The 17,863-nt window shown below is 63.9% G+C and overlaps 2 protein-coding genes across 2 annotated transcripts in view; one reads left to right on the forward strand and one right to left on the reverse strand.

Moving 5' to 3' along the window:
* The first annotated feature begins 3,580 nt into the window (after window positions 1–3,580).
* SLC29A4 (solute carrier family 29 member 4) lies at window positions 3,581–14,197 on the forward strand. The gene is made up of 10 exons (XM_046668265.1): window positions 3,581–3,752; window positions 6,871–7,002; window positions 7,238–7,351; window positions 7,825–7,953; window positions 8,971–9,045; window positions 10,706–10,950; window positions 11,544–11,685; window positions 11,773–11,960; window positions 12,647–12,887; window positions 13,795–14,197. Exons 1-10 carry the CDS (start codon window positions 3,581–3,583, stop codon window positions 13,932–13,934), a joined length of 1,578 nt encoding a protein of 525 aa, XP_046524221.1. The 3' UTR covers window positions 13,935–14,197.
* A 1,847-nt stretch (window positions 14,198–16,044) lies between these two features.
* Window positions 16,045–17,863, reverse strand: part of TNRC18 (trinucleotide repeat containing 18) — an 83,949-nt gene continuing 82,130 nt past the window's right edge. Inside the window, exon 31 of the mRNA XM_046665464.1 lies at window positions 16,045–17,342. Coding sequence (XP_046521420.1) covers window positions 17,136–17,342 — 207 coding nt within the window. The 3' untranslated portion in view covers window positions 16,045–17,135. The remainder of the gene's footprint in view (window positions 17,343–17,863) is intronic.

Below are 17,863 nucleotides of genomic sequence, written 5' to 3' on the forward strand. Positions count from 1 at the left end.
GCGGTGGGCGCGGGCGGGGCCGGGCGCGCCGAGGACCCCCGGGCCGGCCAGGTAAGCGGTCCCCGCGGAGGGGCGGGCGGGGCGGGCGCGGCCGGGGCGCGGGGACCTGTCGGAGCCTTTGTCTGCGGCGCGCGGCCCCGCGCCGCGCCCCCTCCCCCTCCGCGCCGGCTCGGGCAGCCGAAGCCAGGGCCGGGGGCGCGTGACCCTGGGGACTCTGAGACCCCCGCCTGACCCCACTCCCTGTCCCGGGAAGAGAGGGCGCCCACCTCCACCGCTCGTGCAGCATCCGAACCGGGCCAGCCCCACGCCAGCCCAAGTGCGAGCGCAGGACCCAGACCCGGGAAGGAGGAGAGTGGCCGGTGGCCTGAGGCCATGCCCGGGCCCTGGCGCCCCCTTCTCCCCGGGCGCCTCCTAAAGGTCCTTCCACCTGAAGTTCCTCCTGGCCCCCCTCCGCCCCATCTCACCGCTTCCCCAGCCAGCCCCCTCCTACTTCTGGGGAGAGCCGGCTGCAAGAGGCGGGGCCTGTGCCCGGGGTCACCTCGCGGTGGTGGCCCGGGGAGTCTGTCCTTTGCCTAGGGGCGCAGGCCTGGGAACCAACTTTGTTGCTGATGGGGCCAGGCAGGCAGAAGGCGCTTGGGGGTGGGGTGCTGCCAGCGTATACACCTGCAGAAACCAAGGCCAGGGGCAGGGGCTGGGTCCTGGCTGCTCTGCCACCAGCCAGCGCCTGAGGCCAGTGCGTTTGCCCGTCCTCCGGGAGCTGCAGGAAGGGAGCGGCTCCAGGGTCTGGAAACTCACTTTCCCGTGGGCAGAACCCACTGGAGGAGCTGGGGCACTCGAGAACCGGGGCTGGGGAAAGGGCTGCAGAGGAGGCACCAGGCGGCCCAGGCACAGGGGCCCAGGGCAGTCCCAGGGCGTCCACTGGCCAGGGCTGGACACCCCCAGGGAGCAGGAGGCCGGAGGAGGGCCAGCGGGCTGGCTTTCCAAATGCAGTTCGGGTCCCTCTTTCCCTCTGGCTGGCTGGAGGCGCCGCGCGCTTGGAGAGGGGTCAGCCTGGCCTTGGGGTCCAGACACCCAGCACCTCCACGATGCCTGGGGCTCCTTCGGAACCAGTGTCCTCTGAGTCTCTGCTGAAATGGGGGAATGAAAGGAGGCCCAGCGGGCTGTGTGAGCCCCAGCCTCGCCTCTCTGTGCCTCGGTCTCCCTTTCTGCAGGGTGGGGGCATGAGCCAGCCTCTCAGGACTCCTGGGGTGGGGAGCCCTCTCCGGCCCCCAGCAGTGCCCCGAGGTGGTGGCCTGTGTGACTGCTGAACTCCCCCCCCCCCCCCCCCGTCCTCCCCCCCCCGATTTTTGAGGGACTTTCTTACCCTCCTCCTCCACCAGAGGGAGGTGGGCAAACTGAGGCCCAGGGCTTGAAGCAGGGACCCGTGAGCTGAGGGCCAGAGCAATGCTCTGGGTCTTCTCAGCTGCTCTCCGGGCGGGCACCCAGGGGTCCTGGTGGGGTGGGGGCTGCAGAGAGGAGCCCCGTGCGTGTTCTTAAGTTTTAACTCAAGGAGGACACAGGAGCGAATGGGGAGGGTCTGAGGCCCTGGGCTGCCCCGGTGCAGCGGGAGGGGTCTGAGGAGGGGCGAGTAGAGCCTGCGGCCCAGGAAGGGGGGCCCCCTCAGTGCACCCCTGCCCCACCACCCTGTGAGGCCTGCCCTCTGGCCAGGCCAGCGAGGTCGTGTTGAGGGGCCATGGGGCCACGGTAGGAGGAGCCAGACCCCCCTCAAGGAGGGGGCCTGGAGGAGCACGCGGGGACAGTGGCTGGGGCGGGCAGTGTGGGTGACTGAGCCAGAGGGAGCCATGGGGCCGCCTGCTGGCTGGATGCTGAGCACGTCCGCGGCCGGTGGCGTGGCCTCTGGTGGGGCGGAAACCTCAGCATAGAGGCGGGCATGTCTGGGCGCTGCTGGCTCGGGGACCCCTGGCTGAGCCCGGGCCAGGGGTCAGGGTTCGGCTGTCCCCTAGGCTGGGCTCACGTCCTCAGAGGGCTGGAGGGAGGAGGGTTCCATAGCTGGAGGCTGGGTGGGTGGGGCCTGAGGGTCTCCAGGCCTCCAGCGCAGGATCCTGGCCAAGGCCACGGTCACTCAGATCCAGGCCGAGCTTGGTTCCCCAGCTCCAGGTGTGGCAGGAGGCCCAGGGTGCGGGGCCCAGGAAGAGGACTGAGCCTGGAGAGGAGTGACACCTGCTCCCCAGCCCCCCGAAGCGGGAGCCCCCAACCCCCTTCTCCACTGCTCTTGGGGCCCATCAGCCAGGTCAGCCCCCCGCTGTCAGGGCCAGAATATCCCCAGTCCCCAGGACTGACTGGAAGCAGGGGCGTCTCCAGCTCCCAGGCCCTGATGAGAACTCTCCATGGAGAATTAGCTAAAGAGGAAGGAGCCAGGAGGAGGCGCTCAGTAGCTGGTCAGCACCACCCATCTGGGGGCTAGCAAGTGGGTAAACTGAGGCAGGAGAGCAGGAGAAAATGAGATGAAACGGGGAGGAGCGGGGAATGGCTGTGTGCCAACCTCAGAGAAAATCAGAGTAACTCAGGCACGTGGGGTCCTTCTCCCGGCTTCTTCCGCGGGTTCCACCACACATGCTCACCGGCTGGGAAGGCAGAGGTGCTACCCTCAGTGCCCAATGCCATGGTGTCCCATTTCTGTCCCACGTTCTCTACGAGGAGCAGGTATCCTTTTTGCAATCAGATGAGTGAATAAAAGTCCTTAGAAAAACAAATCGATAAAGTTTTAGGGAAAAAACTAGACTTACCCCCACCCAGCATTACCTACACAGTAGGGGCGTCTCTCCATCGTGCATCAGTTAGCTCCTTCCTTCCCTCCAAAGACAAGGGCTGGCAGATTGGAACTGAAGCAAGAGAAACTGAGGCAAGAGCAAAGGAAGCACTTCCTGCCCCTGAAGGTGGTTGGCCCCAGAACGGAGGGCTGTGGTGGCCTGGGGTGTCCCACAGGCCTGTGTTTGGGTCCGGGCTCCACCCCTGACAGCCTGTGAGAGTGGGGTGACGGGGCAAGGGGGAGTGACTGTCTCACCCTCGTTTTCCTTGGCTGTAAAATGAGTGACTGTCAGCATCCCTCCCAGACGGAGACGATACGTGGGACACTGAGCACAGAGCTGGCACACGAAGTGTTCACTAGTGTCTGCGTTCTGACTGCTCACCAAGTCCTGGCGTTCCACCTCCCAAATATTTCTTCGCTCCATTGATTTCTCTCCCTGCCCACTGCCGTCACCCCCAGGCAGGCCTCCATGCCCACTGCCACCACCCCCGTGCAGGCCTCCGAGGCCACTGCCGCCACCCACACACAGGCCTCGGTCATTGCTCCCCACTGCAGTGAGGCTGGGCTTCTTGACACAGATCATGCGATGTCACTCGTCCGCTTGGGTTTGCGCCCTTCATGGCGCTGTTTCGAAATCGGTGGAAGGAATTGTGAGGACAGCTCCGGCAGGGGGCGGTGCAGGCTCGGGGCTCAGCCATGGGGCGTGGGGGTCCCTCCTCGTCACCCCCTCATCTCGCCTCCTCTCCTCTCCCCCCAACAGCACGGGCAGCCATGGGCTCCGTGGGAAGCCAGCGGCTCCAGGAAGCTGGTACAGCAAGCCCGTGGGACAGGAGCATGGTCATGAGCTTCAGCTTCGACGGCGGCCAGCTGGAGGAGGTGGCAGTGGGTACTGCTCGAGGCCAGGCTGATGGGCCCGGGGGCACCCCAGTTTCTCCAGACTCTGGTGAGTGAGGGTGTGGGCAGGGCGTGTGTTTGGCCCCGAACAGGACCTGGGCACGTGAGCCCTCGGGGCCTGGGGGACAGGAGTCTGGGGTGGGCATGGAGTAGGCAGGCCGGACTGGATATGCTGCGTAAGAAACAAGCCCGCCGGCTCCGTGCCTCCAGCCCAATGCCGTGTGCCCCGTGCAGTCACTGAGCCAGGCTGCGGAGGCTCCGTCTTACGGGGGCTCCCATGACCACCAGGCAGCAGAAAGGGCAGCTGGTGAACCACGCACTGACCCAGACTGCACGTAAAACTTCCATCTGGAAGTGACACAGGCCACTTTGGTCACATTTCATTGGCCAGAGCAAGCCACGCCTCACTTCAGGGCAGATGGGAACGTGCCAAAAAGGAGGAGGATGGCCGTGAGGTTCCGAGACCTGATTTTCCATCCGGCTGTATGACCTTGGGCAAGGGCCTAAACCTCTCTGAGTCTCGGTTTCCGCACCTCAAGGAAATAGGCCAGGTGCCTGTGAGTTCAGACTTGCAGAGTGGGCGGCGCGTGAATCTGGAGTCAGACAGATTCGGGCTCAACCCCAGGTCGCATCCCCCGCCTGCTTGGGGGCCTGGGGTAGGTCACCATTCTCTGGGCTTGGTTTCTTCATCTGTGAAAGAGAATGCTCCTGGTGCCACCTTCAGTGTGCTTGGGAAAGAATCCGTAAGCCGTTGCTTGGGACTGTCCTGGGACTCAGGGCCCCCATACGTGAGAGCTGTGTTTGGGGGTCTGGACTGTACTAGCATCCCTGCAGGCTCAGAAATGGGGGCTTGTTCCCTGGCCCCATCCCCTCTCTTTGCAGATGGGGAATGGAGGTTCTGCCGGACGAGCCCCGGGGTGGGCTGGGATGGCCTCGCTCCTCCTGAGTGCGTGCACAGAGCCAGCTCGGGGCCGTCCCTGAAGTGCCAGACTTCTCCTGGTCAGGTGTGGCCAGAGATAGCGTGTGGCGTGTGCAGCCACGGCCATAGACGTGGATGGCGGCCGTTGTGGCCGTGACAGGGGCGGTTTGAACTGTACTGGCGTTGCTGACAGTGGCTGGATCAGTCACTCGGTGGCTCACCCAGAGAAAGAGAGGCCGTAGGAGATGGACAGACAGAGGGGAGACAGACAGAGGGCTGTCAATACCTACAACCTTAGATCTGTACGTTCACATACGGGTTTATGGCAGGAAATGGGCTTGGTGATGTAGAGGCTGGCTAAGTTGGAGTCCGTAAGGCAGGTGGTCGGGAAGGAAGATCACAAACAGGCTGAAACCCCACAGGCACGAGCTGTTGGGGGTCTCTGAGTGCTGGGAAGACCTAAAGGTCTTGCCTGATTAGGTCAGGCCCACCCGGAGCGATTTCCCTCTTGATTAATTTAAAGTCCACTAAGGAGGCGGCAGCATCTCGATCAGTGCTTGACTGAACCACTGGGGACTATTCGGCCTGCCAAGTGGACCCATACAACCGACCGTCACAGTCCACCCTTTGCCAGCTTGGCTCCCATACACAGCTCCTTAAACCACGCTTTATCTCCAAATAAAGGCACTAGCAAAGTCGTGCCACCACCTCGCATGATGTAACTAACCCCTGTACAACCAACACCACCCCAAGCCTTTCCACAGAAGATGCCAAATCCTGTGTGCTGTTACACAACCCCCCGTTTTGTTTTTTTTTTGAGGAAGATTAGCCCTGAACTAACATCTGCTGTCAATCCTCCTCTTTTTGCTGAGGAAGACTGGCCCTGAGCTAACATCCATGCCCATCTTCCTCTGTTTTATATGTGGGACGCCTGCCATAGCGTGGCTTGCCAAGGTGTGCCATGTCCGCACCCGGGATCCAAACAGGTGAACCCTGGGCCACCGAAGCGGAACATGCGCACTTAACCGCTGCGCCACCGGGCCGGCTGCACACATCCCCTTTGAGACCCTGTAACTCAGATACTGAGATACAAAGTTAACTATTACACATCTTATGGTAGGTGAGAAGGGGACAAGAGAGGGAATAACACAAAGATATTTGGTTAACACACACGCGCAGACATTTCATGTCAAAACAGGGAAGAAACGCTCATAGCCGTTGCGGTCCTCGTGTCTGTGACCGGTCGCGTGGTCACGGCTGGTATTTACAACCACCATCTTCCTATTCCCATTCTGTAGCCCCCTGTGCCCCCTAGGCGCCTCGGCTGGTCCTGGTTCTTTGACCCCAACCTCCATTCCTGAAGGTTCTGGCCGCTAGCAGTCCTGCTGGGGTTGGGTTGTGTTGTTTTCCATTGACGTCCGTCACAGGGAGCAGAAGTCCTCCGAGACTCCGGGCACATCCTTCCTTTTTCCCTTGGATGGGCAGGACCAGTCGCCACGGCCAGGACAGTGCCCTCTTCCGTGCCTGGCGGTTGGGGCGGGAGGAGCCCGGAGGGGCAGGGCGGCCGTCTTAGTTTCCAGGGCGACGGGATGCTCGTGTCTCGGGTTAGCATCCTTCCTCCCTTTGGCACTTGGGCGTCTTGCTGGTGGATCTCTAAAGGTCATAGTAAGCGGTCCCATGCCACATCCACCCCGTGGTCCCCAGACACAAGGCTGCTGGCCCTGAGAGAGTCACCCCACGTATCAGACTCATTTCGAGCCTCCTGGGGGATGCTGCCACCGCCCCACAAGCTGGCCCCTGAGCTGCGTCTTCAGAAGGCCGTCCCACCATCTGTCCAGCTGGCTGCTTCGGTGGCCGCGAGGCTCATAGTCGTGGTGGCAGTGGCCTCTTGGTGGTGGACAGTGGCCATGGTGATGGTGGCCATGATGCTGGTGGCAGCTATACAGCCAATCACCCTAGTTATAGTGACAATGAAGGTGACCGCAGTGGCCATGACAGTGATGATAATGGCCGTGATGCAGCGGCATTGCAGCCACGGCGGTGGGGATGGACAGAAGGCAGCGTGATGGCCGCCATGATGCTGGTGGACACGGTGGCCAAGGTGATGACAGACCGTGGACGTGGTGATGGTTGTCACGGGGTTGGGTGCTGTGGTACACTGTGGCCACAGTGATGGACTGCGGCCCTGGCGTGGCGGCCGTGGCCATGCGTGGGCTGGTCCATTCTCACCTGGTGTCTCTGGGTTTAGCGGTGGAGGAGCCAGTCCCGGACGATCCCTACCACGCCATCTACTTTGCGATGCTGCTGGCTGGCGTGGGCTTCCTACTGCCATACAACAGCTTCATCACCGACGTGGATTTCCTGCATCACAAGTACCCAGGTGGGTCCCCCGAGTCACGCCTCCCTACACCCGCCGCCCTCTGGAAACCCCATGGGCAGGACCCTGCTGGGGAACCCGTGTTATTCAAATCCTGGCTCGGCAGTGAATTGCTGAGTGACCGCAGGGCAGCCGCTCACCCTCTCTGGGCCGTCAGCCCCTCTTGGGCAGAGCGAGGAGGCAGCGCCTAGTGGGGGTGGGCTCCCCCTGAGCACCTGTGGCTGGCCGACCCCCGCAGGGACCTCGATTGTGTTCGATATGAGCCTCACCTACATCTTGGTGGCACTGGTGGCCGTGCTCCTGAACAACGCGCTCGTGGAGAGACTGAGCCTGCACACCAGGATCACCGCCGGTACGCGCCGCCGCCCCCCCCAGGTCCTGGTGCCCACCTGCCCGGCCCCTCCCTCACCCCCTTCCTGTCTGTGCTTCCCTCTCCCGACCTGTGAAACAGAATATGTGGGGTTCGCTGAATGAGTGTAGGGTCAGGCCTGCAGCGGTGCACACGTGACAAGGATCCCTGGCCCCGGGGAAGGGGGGCGCTTGTGCACCCCACAGTGTGTCCAGGCCCACGCTCTTCCGTGGCCTGGTCTGCTCTTCCTTTCCCGTCCGTCTTCATGGCGACCTCCAGCTTCAAGGCCCAGCTCCAACGACACCTCCTCCAGGAAGCCTTCCAAGTGGCCCTCTTAGATCCTGGCCCTGGCCCTCCCGGAGTTAAAGGGAAGGGCAGAGAGAGAGGCCTCTCAGAGCTGGCTCCACAGGAGGGGTGGGATGAGGGGGAGCCCCCCCAGCTGCTCATGGCCCCCCGCTCCGGCTTCTCCCCCGCAGGCTACCTCCTGGCCTTGGGCCCCCTCCTGTTCGTCAGCATCTGTGACGTGTGGCTGCAGCTCTTCTCTCACGACCAGGCGTATGCCATCAACCTGGCCGCTGTGGGCACTGTGGCCTTCGGCTGCACAGGTAGGGCCGGGCGGGCTGGGGCCCAGCGTCGGAGTGCCACCGTAGCCGTGCATCCCGCCCCGTTCGCGTGTGGGGTGCGTGTGACACGAGACGAGCCGGGCTCCAGGCCGGGACGTGTCCACAGGCACACTCCACATGCGTACTCACACACAGCACCTGCCCCCACGCGCGTGCTCACACACAGAGCACGCACAGAGCACATGCGTGCACACACATGGTGCACAGAAAGAGCAACTGCCCCACACGCATGCACACACAGTGCCAGAGCACATGCACTGTGCACATGTCCACACCCCCCGGGTACCACATGGACCCTGGAGCAGTTCCCCGGTTTCTCGATATAACCTGGCCTTCAAGGACCATCTTGCACATGTCACTATGTCACCGTGTTTTTCTTGGGTAGTGGCTTCCAAACTAATTATTTTAAAGCTTTTTATTTTGAAAATATTTCAAACCTACAGAAAGGGTGCGAGAATAATAGAATGAACTCCGCAGGCCCTTCCCTCAGATTGCCGATTGTTGACTGAGAGAGGTTACACTCTAGTCTCAAGTGACCCGGAAATCTCAGTGGCTTCACAGAACAAGACTTGCGTCCGGCTCTCGCTGCATGCCCAGCACGTCACGGGCGGCTCTGCTCCATGCAGTCGCTCGGGACTCAGGTTGACTGCGGCCCCTGTCTGTGACACGTGGCCTTTGGTCACCCCACTGGGGGGAAGAAAGAAAGGCTGGAAGTCCACGTGCGCTTTTCACGCCCTTGTCCAGAAGGGCCATGTGTCATTTCTGCCCATTTTCCCATCATCCAGAGATAGTCCAGGAGTCTGGCCAGCCCCGGGGGGCTGTGGGGGGCAGGACACGCACTACGTGGAGGGTGGTGGGACCATATCCCTCCGCCGCCAGTGGCGTTAGCATCCCCGACCGTGCACACTCGCCAGCACGGTGTCCTCAGACTGGAATTTCGTTCCAAGCTGGCGGCTGATAAGCGGTGTCTCATGGTCCCTCCTCTCTCTCTCTCTTAAGTGCAGCAATCCAGCTTCTACGGGTACACAGGGATGCTGCCCAAGAGGTACACCCAAGGGGTGATGACCGGGGAGAGTGAGTATCTGCAAGCCCAGGAGGGGCAGGGGCTGTCGGCTCTGGAAGCCTCTTCCTAGGGACCCCCCACGATGTGCCCCCAACCAAGACCAGGCTCACAAGCTCCAGGCCTCCTGGGCTGGGGACAGTGACCAACGCCTCCCCTCGCCTGGCTGCTGGGGTCTCCCAGATGGGAGGGGCATGGCTGTGATGTGTGTACGGGGTGAGCCCCTTCATACCCAGGATGTCGCCAAGCTCTCCTTGGAGCCCCTCACCCCCTGCTTGGCTCCCCCACCTGGCTTCTCAGACCTCCCTTCCCAAGCCCACCTCATCCTCTCCCACCCGCCCCTGCTCAGCACACGGCCCCCTGTGCCCGGAACCGAAACTTACCAGCACCCCGTCCTTCTCCAAGGCGTGCGGACATGCCCTCCAGGCCGGCTCCTCACCCCAGCCCCTGATCCAGGCGACCGACCTCCTCTTGCCCTGCCACCCCTCTCTGCACAGGGGCAGCAGCACCCTTAGCCCAGCCCCATGCTTCAGGGGCCCCACGCTTTGAACCACCATCCTCCAGTTGTCCCCCCTCTTCCTGGCATGCCTCGACGGGCTGGGGTCAGCCATGCTGTCCAGGCAGGCTGCTGGGCCCAGGCCCGGACCATGTGGGCTCTGGTCCCCATTCCTCCCCTTTGGGGCTTTCTGCCCCATCTCCCTACGATGAGGTCAACTGGATGCCCCCAGGGCTCCCGGCCTCTCGGCTGTGGACTTGGGTGCCAGCAAGGCAGCAGGCAGGCAGAGGAACTTCTGTGGGCCAGACACATTTGTCGTGCAGACGAGGGTGCTGCAGCTGCCAGAATGGTGCTGGCACGCCCATTTGGGGTGGCTTCCGTAGCCAGGGGCCCCCCAAAAAAGATTTGCTCGGACTCCTGCTCACCCTCAGGGTGGCCCACAGTGGCCATGACCCGCCTCTGCCAGACACTGCCCAGTGGCTCATGGTCACCCTCAGACGAAACCCCCCAAATGCTGCCGGAGGCCGTGCTTTCTGCCATGCCCCCCACCGCCCCCCCAACCTCAAGCTGTCCCCCACACCGTTCCAAGCCCCCCCACATCCTTCAGCTCCTCAAACTGGATCATACAGAGCTCACCCAGCCATGCCCCAGTCACCGCGTGCCCCCTCATCATGCACAATTGTTGGAGTTTTCCTGTGACTTTTGTGACCCTCTCCCCCCAGCCCTGGGAAGGAAGAGCCTGTGAGCTGTCCCCACTATGTCCTCAGGGCAGGATAGTGGTGGCACACAGCATGCACTCAATCCATGCTCTGGGGGTGTGTGTGCGGCAGACAGCAGGGCAGGGAGGGGTGGTCCGAGCGGCACCTTCTGGGGGTGGGGCTGTGCCGACTGGGGTGGAAGCTGGGCCGGCCTGGAGTGGGGGCAGCCCAAACCTGGGGGCAGGGGACCAGGGGGCGGGGCTGAGTGGTGAGGGCGGGGCTGAGTGGAGGGGGCGGGGCTGAGTGGAGGGGGCGGGGCTGAGTGCAGGGGCGGGGCTGAGTGGAGGGGGCGGGGCTGAGTGGTGAGGGCGGGGCTGAGTGGTGAGGGCGGGGCTGAGTGTGGAGGGCGGGGCTGAGTGTGGAGGGCGGGGCTGCATGGAGAGGGCGGGCCCAGGCCATGCCCCGTCGCGTCACCCCCAGGCACGGCGGGCGTGATGGTGTCCCTGAGCCGCATCCTCACGAAGCTGCTGCTGCCGGACGAGCGCGCCAGCACGCTCATCTTCTTCCTGCTGTCCGCCGGCCTCGAGCTGCTCTGCTGCCTGCTGCACCTGCTCGTGCGCCGCAGCCGCTTCGTGCGCCGCCACACGGCTCGGCCCCGCGACTGCCGCCCGGCCGGGCCCCGCTACCGCGTGCACCACGACGTCGCCGCCGGGGACGTCCGCTTCGTGAGTCCGCGGCCCGGGGACCGGGGTTGGCGCCCGTGGGGGCCCGCGCATCCGTGGCCGGCGCCCCCTGGCTGGAGAGCAGCGTGCCCTCTGGTGGCGGCAGGTGCTGGGGAGGGCATGGGGGATGCAGGATGGGGGTGCTCCAGGGTCCCTGTAGGATCAGGCGCAGGGGGCCGGCCCTCGGAGGGCATGGCGGGGCAGCCAGGCTTGTCACAGACGTTGATCCAGCGAGTCACTTGAGCCCTCAGCCGGAGACACTGCAGTGAGCCAGAGACGTGGTCCCCCATGGCGCCCAGAGATCTACAGACGGCCAGAGGGTGGCGTGCTGTGACCAGGCCCACACAAGAAAGGAGGGAAACTAGGGGCCCCCTTAATAGTCAGGGAGGTGCCCCAAGGAGTGGCTTCTGGGCTGAGACCTGAGCCGTGTGGAGGGAGAGATGTGAAGATTCACAGGAAGGGTGTGGGAACAGAGGGAAGAGCCTGTGCGGAGGCTCAGAGGCTGGGTGTTTGAAGAGCAGCGAGGAAGGGAGGGTGGGCAGGAGGCCTCGAGGAGCCTGCCGCCCAAACCCCGTCCCACGTCGCCCTCCCTCCAGGAGCACCAAGGCCCAGCCCCGGCCAACTGTGGGTCCCCGAAGGACAGCCCGGCCCACGAGGTGACCAGCGGCCGCGGGGGAGCCTACACGCGCTTTGACGTGCCTCAGCGGAGAGTCAAGCGGAGCTGGCCCTCCTTCAGAGGTGGGGCCGGGGGTGGCACTCGGGCCAGCGGGCGGGCGGGGGGCCCTGCAGGGCGCTGTCCCCTGACCCGCGGCCTGCCACCCACAGCCCTGCTGCTGCACCGCTACGTGGTGGCCCGCGTCATCTGGGCCGACATGCTGTCCATCGCCGTCACTTACTTCATCACGCTGTGCCTGTTCCCGGGTCTCGAGTCCGAGATCCGCCACTGCATCCTGGGCGAGTGGCTGCCCATCCTCATCATGGCCGTCTTCAACCTCTCTGACTTCGTGGGCAAGGTGGGCTGCCGCCCCGACCCCGGCCCCTGGCCCTGGTGGCGGTGGGGGACAGGGGGGACAGGATGCCACTGGCAGAGCCGTCAGACCACAGGGCCACCGCGGGAGGGTCCCCAGGGCGGGGCAGGCCCGGCGCTGACGATGCCTGGTGGGGAGGGTGGAATCAAGCAAGGGTGCCGTTCGAGATCACGGCCTCGGAGGGTGGCCCCCAACTGACCCCAGAGTGCTCTGGGTGTCAGCCGTGTCCCCAGGGCCGTCCTCCTGCCCCACACGAGTGCAGGGTGGGGGCGGGAGCCGGAACAAAGCTGCCATTTCTGGGTCAGGCCTTCTCTAGATGAACGCAGAAGAGGCTCAGAGAGGGCAAGCCATTTGCGTGCAGTCACACAGCTAGAGGACCAGGAAACAAGTCTGTGCTTCGAGAGGGAGCGCGGCTTCCTTAGCTGGCCCAGCTGCCCGTCCTGGTGCTCCCGCTGTGCGAGGTGACACAACTGGGCGTGACCCTCTGGGCCGCGGTGTCCTCATTTCTCCAGGGCCCCCGCCCGCAAAGGTGCCATGAGGACTGACAGGGGGACGTGGGCAGGGTGGCGATGGGTCCGGGCCTGCGGCAGGCCTATGCCGGCTGTAAGGAGGGGTCCGGGGGTCCAGGGGATGGGCCAGGCCAGTGGGCCCTCACGCCGGGCTCCCCGCAGATCCTGGCGGCCCTGCCGGTGGACTGGCGGGGCCCGCACCTGCTGGCCTGCGCCTGCCTGCGCTTGGTCTTCATCCCGCTCTTCATCCTGTGCGTGTACCCGAGCGGCGCGCCCGCCCTCCGCCACCCCGCCTGGCCCTGCGTGTTCTCGCTGCTCATGGGCATCAGCAACGGCTACTTCGGCAGCGTGCCCATGATCCTGGCGGCCGGCAAAGTGAGCCCCAAGCAGCGGGAGCTGGCAGGTGAGGCCCCGCTTGGCCTGCCCGGGGGACAGCTCGGGAGCCCCCCTCCAAGCACTGTTCTAGGTGCTGGGGAGACAGTGGTGATAAAACAATGATCCCAGAGGAGCTGAGCAGTCTGGGAAGGCTTCGCTGAGGAGGTGACTTTTGAGCCAAGACCTAGAGGAAGTAGTGAGGGAGTCAGCCACATGATAATGCAAGGGAAGAGCATTCCAGGAAGTGGGAATAGCATGTGCAAAGGCCCTGAGGCAGAAGCAGCAGTGTGTGCCAAGGGCGGGGGAGGGAGGAGGTGGGAGGGTCGCTGTGAGGCTGGGTACGGAGGAGGGACAGGGTCTGACTGTCGACCCCTTTGGTGCTGCTCAGACAGCGAAGAGGGACCAGGCAGAGAAAGGGCATCAGTGAGGAGCTACTGCAACAGTCCTGGCCCAAGAGGCCATGGGCTTGGACCAGGGTGGGGGTGCCGTGGGATCCTGGATCTGTTTTGACAGGAGAGCCCGTAGGCCCGGCTGACAGACTGGGAGACAGGGTGTGAGAAAGGGACACGGGATCAAGAAGGACTCCCCAGATTGGGGCTTGCCGCTCAGGGGAACAAGCTTGGATTGGCGTCCACTGAGCTGGGGAGGGGGCGTGGTGGGAGGGGCACTGGATTTGGGGACCAGCTCTGGGAGGTTGGAGATGCCCAGCAGACACCCCACGGTGTCTGGGACGAGGAGGCTGTGGAGATGGGAGGCTGGAGATAAAAGGAAGCAAGCAGGGCCTGGGGCGCCCCATGTGTTCAAACGGGGGACAGTCCTCAGATAGCCACCTCCCGGGAGCGGGCGGCGGTCACCGCCGTGGTCCCCCGAGGGCCGCACACTGCCCCGTCCCTCCGTCCCTCCATCCCTCGGGCTCAGTCCGGCCTCGTCCACAGGGAACACCATGACCGTGTCCTACATGACGGGGCTGACGCTGGGCTCGGCCGTGGCCTACGGTACCTACAGCCTCACGCGGGGCACCCGCCGCAGCTGCTTCCCCGCCACCGCCAACGCCTCGCTCCCCGCCGGGCCCTGAGCCGGGCCCGCCACCTGCAGTGCCTGCTGCCACCCGGGGCCCCGCCAGCCCTGCGCCCTCTGGCTGCACCCAGGGGCCCCAGCCCTGGGGGGTCACTCACAGCCATCCCCACCCAGGAGAGCAGACACCAGCCAGTGTCCCCGCCTGGAGGCCCCCGCCCCCCTTCACACCATCCGTGGCACCTGTGAGGGTGCACCTGAGCCAGCCCTTCCTTCATGGGGGCCCCTCGTCCTGAGCGTGAAGACCTCAGTGGAGAGGGTCCATCCCCAGCCTTGTTACCCCACGGCCTCTGCCTGTCCCCTGCTCTCAAATGCTGGTTCTCCAGAACAGAACGCATCTGCCATAATGGGATCGTAGCCCGGGTTTGGACGGGCTCGGACCGCGGTCCACACCGGCCCCTCTGTGACCACGGCTTTGGTGCACCCACAGCTGGGCACACCCATGCCACCCACCCCGGCACCCACCTGAGGCTGCGGGCCTGGGGGGGTCTGTGCCTGACTGGGGACCCCCATCGACTTCTCCGGCCCCTCCACGGACTCCTCCTGTGACCGTGATACAGGAGTGGGCACAGTATGGGGGCCACAGAGCAGGGCCCCACGCCCTGACTGAAGTCAGCTTGACCCAGGCCTTGCTCCACATGGGACGAGGCCCAAGGAGGGATGTGACATGCCCACCAGTCCCAGGAAAGTCAGGAGGGGCAGAGGTCCCACGCAAGCCCGGACCCTCCAGAGCATCCTGCCAAAGACGGGCTTTTCCAGGGGGCGCCTGGCCTGCCCTTGCACACCCACGGCGCAGCCGTGCCCACCCCCCCACTGTGTCCTGTCCACGTGTCTGTCCACTGACTGTACCGCACTGGCCATTAAAAGATGAAGGCAGAGATGCCCCACCGCCGCCTCCAGAGCAGCATCTATGTGGGCAGGGCTACCGCCGCCATCTGGGGGCAGGGGGGGCCTGGCAGGACAAGGCCACCCTCAGAGCTGGGCCCTGCCTTCCCGGCTGTAGGGCCCACCTGTGCGCAGGCCTGAAGTTTCTGGGGTTGGGGGGCGTCAGGCAGCAGGAGGGTGTCGTACCTGGGGGCCGGGCCGGTTTTGTGTGGAGGGCTGAGGACGGGGGTATTTGGGGTTTGGACGGCGCCTGGGTGGCCCTTGTGTCCTCGGGTCAGCCGGGCCCCGCCCCCGGGGCTCAGCCGGGTCCTGAGGCTGAGGGTCTGGGCTCCAGTCCCGACTCTGTTGCTGATTCGTGTGATGGGGCCCAATCCCCGCTCTGTTCGGTGCCTTAGTTTCCCCGAGGTGTGGGGTTGGTCCCCTCTTTGGTGTAGGTCCCTCGCGGGCTCGGGGACCCACCCACCGGCAGGCCCCGCCCCCGGGAGCCCCGGGCGGCCACGTGGGCCGGGACCACGAGGGGCGACGCCGCAGGGGCAGCCAGGTGTCGCCGGCGCGCTGCTCCTCCCGCGACTCGGTGTGGGCGGGGCCGCCCCCGCCCGGGACTCAGTTTCTCCGAAACGCCCTTCCCCGGCCAGAGCCGAGCTGACCGCCTTCTGTGTTAACGCTTTCAGTTGCCGCTGTGACCTCTTCCCGCGGCCCTGAGATGACACAGCCCAGAATGTCGTCCGCGTCCCATGCACACCGAGCGCACCGGGTCGCTGGGCGGTACCGCGGGGTCAGGCTGGGAGCTGACCTCGGGGAGGGAGGGGGCGGCAGCGCCAGGACCCCGGCCCAGCCTCCCCGCCCCTGCAGCCCCTCCCTTCTGCACCGGCTCAGGGCCAGACCACCAGCATCGTCGTTGTCAGGCGTGGACGTGGCTGGGCGCGCTCAGCTGGCATTTTAAAGGAAGAAAAAGGAGATGCGCCCTCCAGCCGCGCACTGACCAAGAGTAAATTTTCTACGCTGATGGGGACCGTCTCCACCTCGGCTACCCTAGACAGTAGCCATTCGCCATGTCTGGAAACGTGGCCGGTGCAACCGAGAAACTTCTCCGGTCCCTTCGTGTAAAAGAGCTGAATTTCAAACGCCACGTGTGGCCCGTGCGCACTGGACTGGGCGGCCCCGCGCCCCACCCCGCCCCAGAGCCCACCCGGGCCCCTGAAATGAGCCACTACAGACAACGGTACTTTTCCAATGATAGCTTTTTCTTTTCTTTTCTTTTTTTTATGAAAAAGATCACACAGAATTCGCCAACAAACAAAATTCCAAAAGAAACTTAAAAAAAAAAAAAGGAAAACAATAATTCCCCCAAAAAACAAAACCGAAGTCTGGCTTTTCCTTCCCTTAAGATTGTCTGGACGAGGCCGCCCGGCCCTGGGCGCGGGGCGCTAAGTGCCGGCGGGGCAGCTCGCTCGCCCCTCAGCCTCTGCTCTCCCTAACTCTCTCCATCCTGGGGGCGAGGACAGGACACCTGGGCGGGCGGGGTGTGCTGGGGACGGGGGCCCGTGAAGCTGGGTGCTAGACACTCACGATCTAACAGGAAATAAAAAATAATATTCTGCACGTCAGAATGTGTTCGTTTTTTTTTTATAATTTCATAGCTATTTTTCACAGTTTTAAAAAGTTTATATTTATATATATTTATATATATTTATCTTTATATATATAATTAAAAAGTGGCCTCCTGGAAAGGCGTATGATACAGGGCAGGGCTCGTGGCCGGTACAATAAAACTGTACAGGTCCCGAGGGCCGCCTCCTCTGGGCGGCGGCGAGGCCTGCAGCACCATGGGGTTGTCTGTAGTGTGAGGCTCGGGGCCCCCTCCCGGGCTCCGTCCCCCGAGTCCAGGCCGTCCTGAGGGAGGAGGCCGGCCCACGGCGGGAGGCTTGGGGTGGGCTCCGTGCCAAGGGGGCAGGACTGGGGAGCTCCGGGGGGACTGCGGGTGGCCCACGAATGACCCCCAGTGCCGCGGCCCGGGCTGGGGGGCCCGCCTGCTGAGGGCGACAAGGTGCTGGAGGGAGGCCCCGAGGGGGGCGGGCAGAGCCCCACGCTGGCAGCGGAGGGGAGCCCCTGTCCTGGGGCCACCGAGGAGTTGGGAAAGGGGCTGGGGACGTGTGCACATGTGCGCACACACGTGCATGCATACAGGCACACACATGTACACTCACGCGCGCCAGGGCACCCACGGGCACACTCGCATGCACACACCCGACGCACGTGGCCCCCGAGCCATGGCAGTGATGGTGAGGGGCCCTGGGTGGCAGGCGGGCGCGGGCGCTCAGCAGAGCACGGGCACGCCGTCGGTGGAGAAAATCATGCCCGTGGTGGGCTCGTAAGTGCCCGCGAGGTAGTACAGGCCCTCGCTGTCCTGGTACTTCTTGGTCTTGAGCATCTGCTCGTACTGCTCCAGGCCCACCACCAGGCACTTGTGCGACACCGTCTGCACGTCATTCTCGTCCACGTGGGAGGACTGGTACAGGGCACGCTGCGGGCATGATGGGCGGCGTCAGGGGACAGGAAGACCCCCCGGTCCAGAGGACCAGAGAAAGCCTTGAAGGCAGAGAGCCAGAGACCGAGAGAGACAGACCCCCCCCGACAGACACAGAGACGGAGAGACACAAAGACACAGAGAGACCCAGAGACAGAGAAAACCCCAGAGACTGAGACACAAAGAGAGACACACAGAGACACAGAGAGACCCAGAGACAGAGAGAGAATACCAGAGACTGAGAGACACAGAGACAAAGAGACAGAGTCAGAGACACATAAAGACACAGAGACACCTAGAGACAGAGAGAGACTCAAAGACCAAGAGACACAGAGATGGAGACTCAGAGACAGAGAGATCCCCAGAGAAACCCAGAGACTGAGAGACAGAGACCCAGAGACATACAGACCCCCAGAGAGACCCAGACTGAAAGAGACAGAGCCTGGGAGACAGAGACCAAGAGAGACACAGACCCCTGAAGAGTAAGAGCCGGAAAGCGACAGACAGAGGCAGGACCC

This window comes from Equus quagga, chromosome 7 (genome assembly GCF_021613505.1).
Source record: "Equus quagga isolate Etosha38 chromosome 7, UCLA_HA_Equagga_1.0, whole genome shotgun sequence".
NCBI classification, from domain to species: Eukaryota; Metazoa; Chordata; class Mammalia; order Perissodactyla; family Equidae; genus Equus; species Equus quagga.

Bases quoted from the DNA above. Each gene is read 5' to 3' on its own strand.
- SLC29A4 (XM_046668265.1), top strand. From the start codon at position 3,581: ATGGGCTCCGTGGGAAGCCAGCGGCTCCAGGAAGCTGGTACAGCAAGC. The intron at 9,046-10,705 runs GTGAGTATCTGC...CGTCACCCCCAG, and splicing joins AGGGGTGATGACCGGGGAGA to GCACGGCGGGCGTGATGGTG. The intron at 11,686-11,772 runs GTGGGGCCGGGG...TGCCACCCACAG, and splicing joins GAGCTGGCCCTCCTTCAGAG to CCCTGCTGCTGCACCGCTAC.